Here is a 15,874-nt window from a genome sequence, read left to right as displayed (position 1 = left end):
TAAGCTCATGATGTAATGTGTAGTCTGTACCTTAAGCTCATGATGTACTTGTAATGTGTAGTCTGTACCTTAAGCTCATGATGTAATGTGTAGTCCGTACTTTAAGCTCATGATGTAATGTGTAGTCTGTACCTTAAGCTCATGATGTAATGTGTAGTCCGTACTTTAAGCTCATGATGTAATGTGTAGTCCGTACTTTAAGCTCATGATGTAATGTGTAGTCCGTACTTTAAGCTCATGATGTAATGTGTAGTCCGTACTTTAAGCTCATGATGTACTTTGGACTCGATTCTTCCTGAGATTAGCCCCTTGTTTCCAACGTTATGACCTTTGGGCATGATGGCCTGTCCTTTAACCTCACCATAACATTCAGGTCAAAGGTTAGACCATCATATCTATTAGTTGTGCCATTGTACTCAAGGGTCTTACACTCATGCTCAAAGGTCATGCTCTCATGGGGTCTAACACTGGTATTGTTGCAGATTTTATCATAACGCACTTCAATATCAGATTGATTCACACCCGGGAATAAGACGAGACTATTTCGAGACGTGTTAGGTGTAGCGACACAGCAAGCAGCTGCTGGCAGTGTACCAGTGATTCCTACATAACATCGTCTTCATGTCATCCAGTGAAAAATTCTACTGGGAAGGCTCAGTTTTGGAGCTTCATGAGGTCTCTTTCTCTGGCTATAACGTTTGTGTTCCCAGAAGACGACTCTATAAAACATTTGTCGGGTTCAGATAAATCAGCCTCGCTGATATCTTTTTTTATCATTTTGTCTCCATGATTTATCTTATCTTTTCAGCTGATATATATCCGACTAAAGTATGCTTTTGCCTCTGCTTTGTCGCCTACTTACCTAGTCATTCGGATGGTTGAAATGCATTTTTCTTTCGTGCTATCTGATACATCCCTTTGATTGTACATAGATGTCTAATAAAGCTAGGATTAAAGTTATATATTCTTAATCTACGATAAACTAAAAGAGCATTCTTGGGTGTCCTATGCTGATTACACAATTAGACAATATCTAGAAAATTGTTATAGATAGTTAATATGAATGAGAACAAAATGTGTCAACATTACGTTCCTTTAAACTTTACTGAAGCCTATTTTGTCGAGTGTATATATACTAGATGCATAGCGGGTATCTAATGACCAGTCCAGACAATGACCAGTCTAAACAATGACCAGTCCAGACAATGAGCATTGGACTGTCTATAAGACACTAAGCCTCTTCTCCTGTTGCCTTCTCTAAAGCTATTTTTTTCTGTGTTAGCAGCTAATCCTTTCCACAATTTTACTTGAAGTTATTTCCCTCATCTTGATCAGTCACCTTCCCCAACAACCTACAAATCACCATCGTGTTATCATGTTGCCATACGTATAATATTGTCTTGGTTGTAATTTTGTATAATTGCGCGTAGAGAAAAAGTTCTCGGGTGATTGAGTTTGTAATCAAGTGTTCGATATTGGTTGTGGCAGAACAGAGGCTGAGTAATGTATGACGACTAGTGTGAATAATTTAGCGACGTTAACTGTTACTACAGATCAATATGACAGCCATTACATCCTGCTGTTACCAGGGGAACTGGGGGCTACCCGCCAACACTACTACGATGGTCTGCGCTACCTAGCCAGTGGCCACAGCCTGTTCGACACAGCCTGGGAAGTGGCTACAGCCTGGTCGAGACACCTGCACAACCTAGTCGACACTACCTGGACAGTGGCCACAGCCTGGTCGACAGTGCCCGGGCAATGGCCGAGGCTCGCCTGGTAGATACTAATTGGGCTTTGCCCACAGCCTGGTCAGTTTCTTCATAAGAGCGTCTTGACTGAGAGGGTCCGATGCTTGCTCAGGAAACCATTGGGGTAACCAGTGAGTGGCCAACTTCACCATGGAAACGACTGTATCACTCTGGTCGAACCCTCCCAAGGTGGATGGCATTAATGAAGATTACTCGACACGGACAAATAGACCCCGTCACTCAGGGTAAGACCAGCTGGGTTGTGTGCGGTAATTGCTGTCAGCAAGTGTTCGATCTGGCGAGGTCACTGGAACACGACGGCCCGACTCTCTCACATGACGGTCCGATCCTTGAGCAAGACCTCAGAAACACGACAGTCCGATCCTTTCATATGACGGTACGACCCTTGAGCAAGACGACTCATCCCTTAAGCACGTCCCAGAGGTACGATGGTACGACCCTTGAGCACGACATCAAGGTCTTTGGGTTTGGAGATCTGGCCCTTGACCTGTCCCTTCAGGATGAAATCAAAGACCAGCAATCATACGTAAGAGTCGTATCGTCGTGTTCAAGGGTCGTACTAACGCTGTACTGGGGAAGCTAATGGTGACAATGACAATGAACCAGGATAGTAAACCATAGTGAAGAACCAGTATAATGAACCAGAGTAATGAACCTTTATGATTAACCATGGTAATGAACCATTAGAATAAACCATTATACCCGATATTGCTATGATAGTCGATGATGATCCGGCTGATCAAAGGAGGGGAGTTTGCCTTACGCGCACACACACACACACACACACACACACACACACACACACATACACACACACACACACATATACATGCGCATGGGAAAAAGCTGCTACATCATTCTCTGTAGCAGCACCTCCTGCCTCTAGAAAGCCCTCGTCTCCAAGCTGCAGTAGGACATGTACAGTGACCAGACTTAACAATGTGATGTTGAAGTAAACATATACGTAATAGAAACGTGGGCAAACTTTCTTCATCAGTTAGTTATAGAACCCCAACATAAGCCAACATCAGAGGCTGTCGTCTTGAGGATACGGATATTCAAATGCCTTAATGACAATATTTAGTGAATAAGCCTGTTTAAGAATAACAATTATCCCTGGGGATAGGGGAGAAAGAATACTTACCACGCATTCCTCACGTGTCGTAGAAGGCGACTAAAGGGGACGGGAGCGGGAGGCTGGGAACCCTCCCCTCCTTGTATTTTAACTTTCTAAAATGGGAAACAGAGGAAGGAGTCACACGGGGAGTGTTCATCCTCCTCGAAGGCTCTGATTGGGGTGTATGGATGTAACCAAGATGAGAAAAAAGGAGAGATAGTATGTTTCAGGAAAGGAACCTGCATGTTTTGGCTCTGAGTGATACGAAGCTCAAGGGTAAGGGGCAAGAGTGGTTTGGGAATGTTTTGGGAGTAAAGTCAGGGGTTGGTGAGAGGACAAGAGCAAGGGAAGGAGTAGCACTACTCCTGAAACAGGAGTGGTGGGAGTATGTGATAGAGTGTAAGAAAGTAAACTCTGGATTGATATGGGTAAAACTGAAAGTGGATGGAGAGAGATGGGTGATTATTGATGTCTATGCACCAGGGCATGAGAAGAAAGATCATGAGAGGCAAGCGTTTTGGGAGCAGCTGGGTGAGTGTGTTAGTAGTTTTGATGCACGAGACCGGGTTATAGTGATGGGTGATTTGATTACAAAGGTGAGTAATGTGGCAGCTGGGGGAATAATTGGTGTACATGGGGTGTTCAGTGTTGTAAACGGAAATGGTGAAGAGCTTGTACTGGTGATTGATAATACCTGGTTTAAAAGAGAGATATACATAAGTATACGTATGTGAGTAGTAGAGACGGCCAGAGAGCGTTATTGGATTTCGTGTTGATTGATAGGCGTGTGAAAGAGAGCCGTTTGCATGTAAATCTCCCAAGAGGTGCAACTGGAGGGATGTCTGATCATTATCTTGTGGAGGCAAAGGTGAAGATTTGTAGAGGTTTTCAGGAAAAAGAGAATATTGGGGTGAAGAGAGTGGTGAGAGTAAGTGAGCTTGGGAAGGACTCTTGTGTGAGGAAGTACCAGGAGAGACTGAGTGCAGAATGGAAAAAGGTGAGAGCAAAGGACATACGGGGAGTAGGGGAGGAATGGGATGTATTTAGGGAAGCAGTGATGGCTTGCGCAAAAGATGCTTGAGGCATGAGAAGCGTGGGAGGTAGGCAGATTAGAAAAGGTAGTGAGTGGTGGGATGAAGAAGTCAGATTATTAGTGAAAGAGAAGAAAGGCATTTGGACGAGCTTTGGAAGGAAATAGTGCAAATGACTGGGAGATGTATAAAAGAAATAGGCAGGAGGTCAAGACAAAGGTGCAAGAGGTGAAAAAAAAAAGGGCAAGTGAGAGTTGGGATGAAAGAGTATCATTAGATTTTAGGGAAAGTAAAAAGATATTGTGGAAGGAAGTAAATAAAGTGCGCAAGACAACAGAACAAATTAGAACACCGGTGGGGAGCTAATGAGGAGGTAATAACAAGTGGTGGTGATGTGAGAAGGAGATGGAGTGAGTATTTTGAAGGTTTGTTGAATATGTTAGGTGATTAGGTGGTGTGCAAAGTGAGAGAGTTAGGGAGAATGATTTGGTAAACAGAGACAAGGTAGTAAAAGCTTTGCGGAAGATGAAAGCCGGCAAGGCAGCGGGTTTGGATGGTACTGCAGGGGAATTTATTAAAAGGGGGATGACTGTGTTGCTGACTAGTTGGTAAGGATATTTAATGTATGTATGACTCATTGTGAGGTGCCTGAGGATTGGTGGAATGCTTGCATAGTGCCATTGCACAAAGGCAAAGGAGATAAAGGTGAGTGCTCAAATTACAGAGGAGTAAGTTTGTTGAGTATTCCTAGGAAATTACATGGGAGGGTATTGATTGAGAGGGTGAAAGCATGTACAGAGCATCAGGCTGGGGAAGAGCAGTTTGGTTTCAGAAGTGGTAGAGGATGTATGGATCAGGTGTTTGCTTTGAAGAATGTATGTGAGAAATACTTAGAAAAGCAAATAGATTTGTATGTAGCATTTATGGATCTGGAGAAGTCATATGATAGAGTTGATAGAGATGCTCTATGGAAGGTATTAAGAATATATGGTGTGGGAGGCATGTTTCTAGAGGCAGTGAAAAGTTTTTATCGAGAATGTAAGGCATGTGTACGAGTAGGAGGAGAGGAAAGTGATTGGTTCTTAGTGAATGTTCGTTTGCGGCAGTGATGCCTGAGGCCTCCATAGTTGTTTAATTTTTTTATGGATGGGGTTGTTAGGGAGGCGAATGCAAGAGTTTTGGAGAGAGGGGCAGGTATGCAGTCTGTTGTGGATGAGAGGGCTTGGGAAGTGAATCAGTTGTTGTTCGCTGATAATACAGCGCTGGTGGCTGACTCGGGTGAGAAACTGCAGAAGCTGGTGACTGAGTTTGGTAAAGTGTGTGAAAGAAGAAAGCTGGGATTAAATGTGAATAAGAGCAAGGTTATTAGATACAGTAGGGTTGAGGGACAAGTCAGTTGGGAGGTAAGTTTGAATGGAGAAAAATTGGAGGAAGTGAAGTGTTTTAGATATCTGGGAGTGGATTTGGCAGCGGATGGAACCATGGAAGCGGAAGTGAGTCCCAGTGGGGGAGGGGGCGAAAGTTCTGGGAGCGTTGAAAAATGTGTTGAAGGTGAGAATATTATCTCGGTATGCAAAAGTGGGTATGCTTGAAGGAATAGTGGTTCCAACAATGTTATATGGTTGCGAGGCGTAGGCTATAGTTGTGCGGAGGAGAGTGGATGTGTTGGAAATGAGATGTTTCAGGACAATATGTGGTGTGAGGTAGTTTGATCGAATAAGTAATGAAAGGGTAAGAAAGATGTGTGGTAATAGAATGAGTGTGATTGAGAAAGCAGAAGAGGGTGTTTTGAAATGGTTTGGTCACATGGAGAGAATGAGTGAAGAAAGATTGACCAAGAGGATATATGTGTCAGAGGTGGAGGGAACGAGAAGTGGAAGACCAAATTGGAGGTGGAAAGATGGAGTAAACAAGATTGTGAGCGATAGGAGCCTGAACATGCAGGAGGGTGAAAGGCGTGCAAGGAATAGAGTGAATTGGAACATTGTGGTATACCGGCGTCGACGTGCTGTCAATGGATTGAACCAGGGCATGTGAAGCATCTGGGGTAAACCATGGAAAGTTTTTTGGTGCCTGGATGTGGAAAGGGAGCTGTGGTTTCGGTGCACTATACATGACAGCTAGAGAGTGAGTGTGAATGAATGTAGCTTTTGTTGTCTTTTCCCAGCGCTACCTCGCGCGCATGCGGGGGGGAAGGGTTTGTCAATTCATGTGTGGCAAGATGGCGACGGGAATGAATAAAGGCAGCAAGTATGGATTATGTACATATGTATGTATGTATATGTCTGATATGTCTATATATGTATACGTTGAAATGTATAGGTTTGCATATGTGCGTGTGTGGACGTGTATGTATATACCTGTGTATGTGGGTGGGTTGGCCATTCTTTCGTCTGTTTCCTTGCACTACCTCGCTAACGCGGGAGACAGCGGCCAAGTGTAATGGATAAATAAATAGATAAGAATAATAATATAATGTTCACGTATTTCAATTTCTTTTCTGCTTTACAGAGGAGTATCTATGTTCCTTCTTCCCCTGAGTATATAGTGACTGTAATCAAATCAAAATTAATTTGCTATTCATCCTCTACTATAAACAATGGTACCTCATGCTATTCTGTATACTTATTTTCCCGTCGGTTTATAAGCCGAGGGAGTGGTAGGTGGGGTAGATCTTTGCTTTACTACCATGTCTTTTCTGGACAGATAATGAGACCAGGATAAAATATTTGTCCGTCAGCAGATAACTCGTCATAGACCATTAGGATTGTTGCCTGACTCCACTTACTCGCTGCACCTCAAGCGAAGAATTACCTTTGGAGAGGCTGTATCTTCGTCAGTTGATCAAACAAAACAGCACAGTCTGGCCAAACAAATTTTCGCTTCTCCATCTTGTCCATGCTACGGACTGTAGCACAATCTTGAAACTGAGAAAGGATTCTTAGGTCATATGATAAAATGATAGAACCTCAGGTCCTCTGTTATCTGTCCTTCCTGTGTTCTGTCTTTGTTCTACTCCACTACTTCATTTGCTTCCCTGGTCCACCTCACGATCCTTTACCTTTAACAACACATTTTGTCTTCCTCTCGCATCCCGTCCCCGTCTTTCCCCACAGCCACCTCTAACCCCTTGTCCCATCTTACACCACCCGCCCAGCCCCACTATCCGTACCCCCCTCCACCATACCGCCGGCTCATCTGTGGGGGCGACCAATATGGTCGTTGGGTTGTCGGAGCAGTGTGGCTGGTAACGATAAATGTGGCCTCGTCATGATAAGGGACACAGCCAGATAGCGTGCATCCTTCGGGACGCCGTGTACAATGGCCAGGCCCCCGGAACCATCCTCGGGGAAAATCCTAGGGAAAGGGGAAGGGATTAAACCTCTTCCGAGAGGGTTTTAGGGAAGCGAAAAATCCAATTTGTACCAAAACATCCCTCAAAAACGTGCGAGACACGGTATAGGGCCGGACGCCACGCTCCTAATGTAATAATAGTACAAAAGCAACGATGTTGGGTCAGCTGGAGGGTTAGGGCACCTAAAGAGAATTGAATGATGTATATTTCCCTTGCTCGTGGGTAAGATACAGTCGTCTGTACTTTGCTCTATGTTGCTGTGCTGTCGGCTGGAGCAGCTGTTCTTACACGACATACTTCTGTAACATCGTCACACTCACACTTGCAACGGTTAAATATTATCTTCTTCGGTATATATTCACTGAATTTTCGTATCAAGGACAAAAGTAAATACCTTGTTGTGCGTTTTGCTTTCCGATTTAATGGCCGATATTGGAGGGCCTCACTTTGCGTTTGGCAAACATACTCTTACGATGAATAGATAAGTTAAGATTATCGGTGAAAAAATTATAAATAAAGCATAACTTATCAGTCCTTGAGCATGACGGTACGCCCCTAGGGCATGACGGTACAATTCCTGAGCACGGTGGCACAAACCTTATGTATGATGACCTAGTCTTCGACCTGGCCTTGTAAGGGCCTGACCCAAGGCTGGGCTGTCCTGGCCACCTGTTGTTGTCCAGGTGTTTGTGTAGGTTTTCCAGAGTAAAGGTCCGGTGGTTCAATATCGTTAGTGCTACTGGTGTTTGCCTCGTGGCCAACTGCCGTAGGCTGGCTGGCTGGCACGGGTCGAGTTTTTATCGTCCGTGTCCATTGTCACGACTCGTACCTCCATAGTCACGGCTCGTACCTCCATGGTCGCGACTCGTACCTCCATGGTCACGACTCGTACCTCCATGGTCACGACTCGTACCTCCATGGTCACGGCTCGTACCTCCATGGTCACGACTCGTACCTCCATGGTCACGACTCGTACCTCCATGGTCACGGCTCGTACCTCCATGGTCATGACTCGTACCTCCATGGCCATGACTCGTACCTCCATGGTCACGACTCGCACCTCCATGGTCACGACTCGCACCTCCATGGTCACGATTCGTACCTTCATGGTCGCGACTCGTACCTCCATGGTCGCGACTCGTACCTCCATGGTCACGACTCGTACCTCCATGGTCATGACTCGTACCTCCATGGTCGCGACTCGTACCTCCTTGGTCACGAATCGTACCTCCATGGTCACGGCTCGTACCTCCATGGTCACGACTCGTACCTCCATGGTCGCGACTCGTACCTCCATGGTCACGAATCGTACCTCCATGGTCACGGCTCGTACCTCCATGGTCACGGCTCGTACCTCTATGGTCACGACTCGTACCTCCATGGTCACGACTCGTACCTCCATGGTCACGACTCGTACCTCCATGGTCATGACTCGTACCTCCATGGTCACGACTCGTACCTCCATGGTCATGACTCGTACCTCCATGGTCGCGACTCGTACCTCCATGGTCACGACTCGTACCTCCATGGTCAAGACTCGTACCTCCATGGTCACGACTCGTACCTCCATGGTCACGGCTCGTACCTCCATGGTCACGGCTCGTACCTCCATGGTCACGACTCGTACCTCCATGGTCACCATGGTCAAGACTCGTACCTCCATGGTCACGACTCGTACCTCCTTGGTCACGGCGTCGTACTCCATGGTCACGGCTAGTACCTCCATGGTCACGACTCGACCTCCAATGGTCACGACTCGTTCCCCCATGGTCATGACTCGTACCTCATGGTCGCGACTCGTACTACATGGTCACGACTGTACTTCCATGTCATGACTCTTACCTCAATTGGTCGCGTACTCGTACCTCCATGGTCACGACTCGTACCTCCTATGGTCACGACTCGTACCTCCATGGTCACGGTTCGCACCTCCATGGTCACGACTCGTACCTCCATGGTCATGACTCGTACCTCCATGGTCACGAATCGTACCTCCATGGTCACGGCTCGTACCTCCATGGTCACGACTCGTACCTCCATGGTCGCGATTCGTACCTCCATGGTCACGAATCGTACCCCCATGGTCACGGCTCGTACCTCCATGGTCACGGCTCGTACCTCCATGGCCACGACTCGTACCTCCATGGTCACGACTCTTACCGCTTATCAGATTAAGTTCTGAGAGAGAGATGGTCCCGTGACCACAGGGCCTGTAAAGCTCTCTCTTGTCCTTCAGTCTTCAGGTAATCTTCAGCAAACACAAGACTCCATTATGGCGAGCGAAGTTCATCCGCTGCCAAGAGAATTATATGAACTGCTGCCGCGTGGGACTGAACATCATAAAACGACCAGACTCATCAGTATCATAATACGAGACACCTTGTGTAAGAATATATATATATATATATATATATATATATATATATATATATATATATATATATATATATATATATATATATATATATATATATATGTGTGGTTTTAGAATTGGCAGAGGATGTGTGGATCAGATCTTTGCTTTGAAAAATGTATGTAAGAAATACTTAGAAAAGCAAATGGATTTGCATGTAGCATTTATGGATCTGGAGAAGGCATATGATAGAGTTCATAGAGATGCTCTGTGGAAGGTATTAAGAATATATGGTGTGGAAGGCAAGTTGTTAGAAGCAGTGAAAAGTTTTTATCGAGGATGTAGGGCATGTGTACGTGTAGGAAGAGAGGAAAGGGATTGGTTCTCAGTGAATGTTGGTTTGCGGCAAGGGTGCGTGATGTCTCCATGGCTTAATTTGTTTATGGATGGGGTTGTTGGGAGGTGAATGCATGAGTTTTGGAGAGAGGGGCACGTATGCAGTCTGTTGTGGATGAAAGAGCTTGGGAAGTGAGTTGTTCGCTGATGATACAGCGCTGATGGCTGATTCGGGTGAGAAACTGCAGAAGCTGGTGACTGAGTTTGGTAAAGTGTGTAAAAGAAGAAAGCTGAGAGTAAATGTGAATAAGAGAAAGGCAATTAGGTACAGTAGGGAGGGACAAGTCAATTGGGAGGTAAGTTTGAATGGAGAAAAACTGGAGGAAGTGAAGCGCTTTAGATAACTGGGAGTTGATTTGGCAGCGGATGGAACCATGGAAGCAGAAGTGAATCATAGGGTGGGGGAGGGGGCGAAAGTTTTCAGAGCGTTGAAGAATGTGTGGAACTCGAGAACATTATTTTGGAAAGCAAAGATAGGTATGTTTGAAGGAATAGCGGTTCCAAAAAGGAACTCGAGAACATTATTTTGGAAAGCAAAGATAGGTATGTTTGAAGGAATAGCGGTTCCAAAAAGTTATGTGGTTTCGAGGCGTGGGCTATAGATAGAGTTGTGCGGAGGGTGAATATGCTGGAAATGAGATGTTTGAGGACAACATGTGGTGTGAGGTGGTTTGATCGAGTAAGTAATAATAGGGTAAGAGAGATGTGTGGTAATAAAAAGAGTGTGATTGAGAGAGCAGAAAAGGCTGTTTTGAAATGGTTTGGTCACATGGAGTAAATAAATGAGGAAAGACTGACAAAGAGGATATTTGTGTCAGAGGTGGGTGGAGGGAACGAGGAGAAGTGGGAGACCTAATTGGAGGTGGAAAGATGGAGTGAAAAAGATTTTGAGTGATCGGGGCCTGAACATGCAGGAGGGTGAAAGGCGTGCAAAGAATAGAGTGAATAGGAATGATGTGGTATACCGGGGTTGACATGCTGTCAATAGACTGAACCAGAGCATTTGAAGCGTCTGGGGTAAACCATGAATAAGTTCTGTGAAACCTGGATGTGGAAAGGGAGCTGTGGTTTCGGTGCATTATACATGACAGAGACTGAGTGTGAACGAATGTGGCCTTTGTTGTCTTTTCCTAGTGCTGCCTCGCGCACATGCGGGTGGAGGAGGTTTTCATTTCATGTGTGGTGGGGTGGCGACGGAAATGAATAAGGGCAGACAGTATGAATTACGTACATGTGTATATATGTATATATGTGTGAGTGTGTATATATATGTATACGTTGAGATATATAGGTATGTATATGTGCGTGTGTGGACGTGTATGTATATACATGAGCATGTGGGTGGGTTGGGCCATTCTTTCGTCTGTTTCCCTGTGCTACCTCGCTAACGCGGGAGACAGCGACAAAGTATAGTAGATAAATATATATATATATATATATATATATATATATATATATATATATATATATATATATATATATATATATATCATATTGTCACATGTTCGTTGAAACTAATGAAAACTTAACTAAGATATCTGAGACAAAGATTCTTCAGTGTCGACGCAAAAGAGACATAAATCTTGTGTGACTTTGGTAGAAACTTGGGTCAAGATGGAGTAGGTCCACATGATGAAGTAGGTATAAACAGCTCCATTTGATATCGCTTGAAGCCTCAACACCGTCTTCACAAGACTGAACTGATCATAATGTCTTTCAAGGAAGGTAGAAATGTTGAAAAGATTCACCACTCAATAATGAATCATCTATCAATGGTAAAAGTTTGTTTGATATAATCTGATACTGGCAATGATGATTTCCTGATGTCCTTAAGAACTGATTTGTCTCAGGTTGTTCTCTGCTGAAGTTCGGATTGAATATCAGTTCTAGTTCAACAATTGACAACGTAATCTATGTTAGTTCTAGTTCAACAACTGACCGCTAATATATGTTAGTTCTAGTTCAATAAATGACATCAAGTCAATATTACTGTTAGTGATACCCATAATCTTTGTAAAACTTGTTTAGGTTTATGTAGTGTTTCCTCTAAGACCCTAGTGACCCCAGTGACCCCACCCGAGTGACCCCTCATTAGAATGTCTGATGAAGTGATAACAAAGCAAGGTCCAGTGTGGGATGCACCAGAGTGACGGTCGATACACTGATCCTTATGTTAGGCTATAAAAGGAAGGAGAGCAAATACCCCGAAATACGACTCAAAAATACCTTCAGTCACAAACAATTTAGATTTTCAAAAGGTATTCGATAAAATACCACACCAGAGAATATGTAAATTCAAACTGCATGGCATAGGAGACGACCTAAATACGTCGACTAAGGAGTGACTCACCGACAGAGAGCAACTTGTAGTCTTGAATGATAATAACTCCGTCTGGCTGAACATGACTAGTGGAGTGCCACAGGGATCTACCCTTTGTCCTATTCTTTCTATAATGTACCTAAATGGTTTAGAACTGATCTGGAGACAATACATAATCAGGAAGTAGAACTATAAATGAAATAATTCAAAGAGATCTTGAATTAACAGAGTGGTCAGAAAAATGGCGAAAAATATATGAAAAATAAAGATGATGTCCACAAATGTAAGCTATGCATGGTAGAGATAAGCATACTAAACATGAATATAAAATGCTCAGAAAATCGTTGTACAAGGAAGTGTGCAGCCTGAAGAACAGGATCTCTGGGTCATCAACAGCATCAGTCTGAAGTACACTAAACAGTGTATAGTGAAAAGCAGGACAACATACCGAATCCTGTGGCTGGTGGCTGTTCTCTGTTGTTGTACTGTGCCCAGACTGTCGAAGCACTGTATATGTTACTGTGTAGTGTTGTTTATGCAACTGTAGGACTGTAGTGTGTCGTGTATGTGACTGTAGGACTGTAGACAGACAAGGGAAATACAATAGATGTTGGTCTACAGTGATAAAATCAAAGGACATGGGAGATAAGAATTCTTTATCTTACTGTTTTACTGGCAGCCATCAGGAGATAATCTGATGTGCACACTCGAGGTCAGCAGAATTATGAGTGGATAAGGCGAGGCATGTACAGATGACGGTAAAATGGAAGGAGAGAAAGAGAGGAGAAGAGAAGAGAGAGGAGAGAGGGGGAGAGGAGAGGGAGATTCCTACAACTGAGTATGGTACCGAAGCTGAGGTGGTTGTAAGACTAATGATAAAGATGTGAACATTATTTGGCGAAGTACTAAGAGACGAGACTGGCTGACTGGAAGTGCTAAGGCAAGAGGGTGATCTCAACCCTGAGGAAAATGAGATGAATGAGTTACTTGTGAGAGAAGAAAATGGTAAGGGGGTCCAAATTGAAGATGAAAATGAATGTTGTCTGGACGAAGGGGACGAAGTGAATAACCGTAGGGGAAGTAGGGGTTAATAAACCAGGGAATGTTAGTGGCTCTTAAGGAGAGGAGATGACTGGATATGAGTCAGAGAGAGAGAGAGAGAGAGAGAGAGAGAGAGAGAGAGAGAGAGAGAGAGAGAGAGAGAGAGAGAGAGAGAGAGAGAGAGAGAGAGAGAGATCACATCAGACTGTCTGTAGGAGTGATGAGCCTTCATTTTGTTTATGTAGGCAGAGACGTGTATGGCCAGATCGTTGATACAGCAGAAAATTACAACTTATGGAAGGAGTCAAGTTGTTCCCTGGTGACGGCACGGCAGGTGAGGGGCAGCTGCAGCCGGGGAGCAACTCAGTGACAGTAAATTAGCCAGGGATATTTCAGTTGAATTACGGGAGCTTTGAGGGGCATCTAAATGGGAATTTGAGGGTGGCTAATGTGAGTTGATTGAGAGAGATAAATATAAGCTTGGAGGAAGGACCGGGAAGATAAATTACGAACCAATGAGAAGAGTTTCAGGGCATCCAAATAGGAATTCTAGAGAAATTGAAAGGCAGATTAGGAAATCTAGCACGGAGTTTTAAGCACCCTAGACTGCGGGGAGGGAGTTCAGCACTCATGAAGACTCCTCTCTTGAACTTTCTCTTCTCTCGTGGAACAAAACCAACTTCTGTATTTTGTCCACGTTCACAGTTTCATCGCTCATCGTGTGTGTGTGTGTGTGTGTGTGTGTGTGTGTGTGTGTGTGTGTACTTGCATGATGCATGAAGCACTTCGAGGGAGTTCGAGTTCATCAAGATCGAAAACGTTCGATGTGAGGAAAGGGAAGTTAGTGGACGTGGATGTTAAGCAGGCTGGGTGTGGGAAGTTAGGGAAGCTAACTGTATCATCACGAGTGTTTGATGAGCTGAGAGGTGGGGCGGGGGGGTCTCTCCCAAGGGGGGGGAGGGGTAGTAAAGTGATCTCTTGAGTGTTGTACAGATCACCTGGAGGAGAGACATCCGGAGAAGGGAAATATATCGTGTAATGGGAAGAACTCAGGAGAGATGCCGTAAATCGTCTGGAGAAGTGACGCCATCCAGGAGCCAGAAGACAGACATGAGGGGATAACACACACTGTTGATTTTCTGGATTTTCAGAATACAGTGTTATATTGGTGGCTTTAGTGAAGACACACCACAAACGAAGGCAAGCCATGTGATGTTATAACCTGTCTGATGTACAGGCCTAATGTACGGGTGTACAATGTACAGCTTAGAAGAAAAATGTTGGTGTGATGGTTTAGGCTCACGTTTTCTGTTGGGTCTCACGTTTTCTGTTGTGGCATCTTAATTTATAATCGCCTCTAATGTTGCTATCTTTTTCTTCATTCACAAACCGCACCTAACAACAGGCAACTCACACGACTCTTTCTTCGTAACCATCTCTCTCTCTCTCTCTCTCTCTCTCTCTCTCTCTCTCTCTCTCTCTCTCTCTCTCTCTCTCTCTCTCTCTCTCTCTCTCTCGTTACCTACTCCTGCCTCACTGGAAGGTGTTGGAGGTACTCCCAGGTCAGTATGATGTCCCTCTGTTTCTTCACTTACCGTGGATAAGGTGTTCCCTCTGCTCGAGTATGACTGGCTCACCCTCGAAGATGGTGGCGTCTTCTTCTTTGACGGCCGTGTAGATGGCAGCCACTACGGCCTGGCATTTGAGGACCAGCTCACCCTTCAAAAAGTGTGACTTATCCACCTGTAGATAGACAACCTCTCATTACTACTTGATCCACCGACTTTTACAAGTAATCTTGTGAGAAAGATTTATCAAAGTGAATTAATTTCATGATTTCTCTATATCGTTCATCATCATGATGCAACATGTTATTGTAGTGATGATATCATTATAACATGAATATCTGTGAAGGTGTAATGTTTGGTGATGTATAAAGTATCTTATTCATTATTTACATTAAATATTCTATATACCAACTAGGATCTTACTCTTCAGTACAAATTTTTCTTAGCCTATTTGAGGTCTCTTAGATAATGTGAAGTTACGTATAGAAAAAAGTTACTTTATGGTGAATCTGTAGTGCAGTACGTGAAGTTTTCGTACACATTCCTAGTTATGGTGTGTGTATTGAGTGAGGCTTGGCTGATTATGTTGGGCACATCACGTGTGTGATGCATTATCTGGCTACAGTTTGTTCACCAGATTACTGAACTCATCTGCTGCCAGGAAGATGTGTTTCAACACGTGTGAGTTAGCATGACTGTACGTACAGTGTTTGCCGCTGAGATCCGGGTCTATGTATTATATGATAGGCGACGGTCGTAGAGAAGTATCACCCAGGTATACATGGAATCACTTCCCAGCGATTGTAGATATTCGTGAGAACATCAATATTACGCATAGCATTTTGTCTAAAAAAAAAGTTACATTAGTTAGAAAGATATGATTCATCAACCAATCAGTTACTAGAGATTGATCTTATCTTA

At 44.1% G+C, this 15,874-nt stretch overlaps 1 protein-coding gene across 1 annotated transcript in view; it reads right to left on the bottom strand.

Moving 5' to 3' along the window:
* Positions 1-15,874, bottom strand: part of LOC139749712 (cell adhesion molecule 2-like) — a 62,304-nt gene that overhangs the window by 23,015 nt on the left and 23,415 nt on the right. The window contains exon 5 of the mRNA XM_071663866.1: positions 14,981-15,128. Coding sequence (XP_071519967.1) covers positions 14,981-15,128 — 148 coding nt within the window. The remainder of the gene's footprint in view (positions 1-14,980; positions 15,129-15,874) is intronic.

This window comes from Panulirus ornatus, chromosome 8 (assembly GCF_036320965.1).
Source record: "Panulirus ornatus isolate Po-2019 chromosome 8, ASM3632096v1, whole genome shotgun sequence".
NCBI classification, from domain to species: domain Eukaryota; kingdom Metazoa; phylum Arthropoda; class Malacostraca; order Decapoda; family Palinuridae; genus Panulirus; species Panulirus ornatus.
This window is presented reverse-complemented; position numbering and strand designations above follow the sequence as displayed.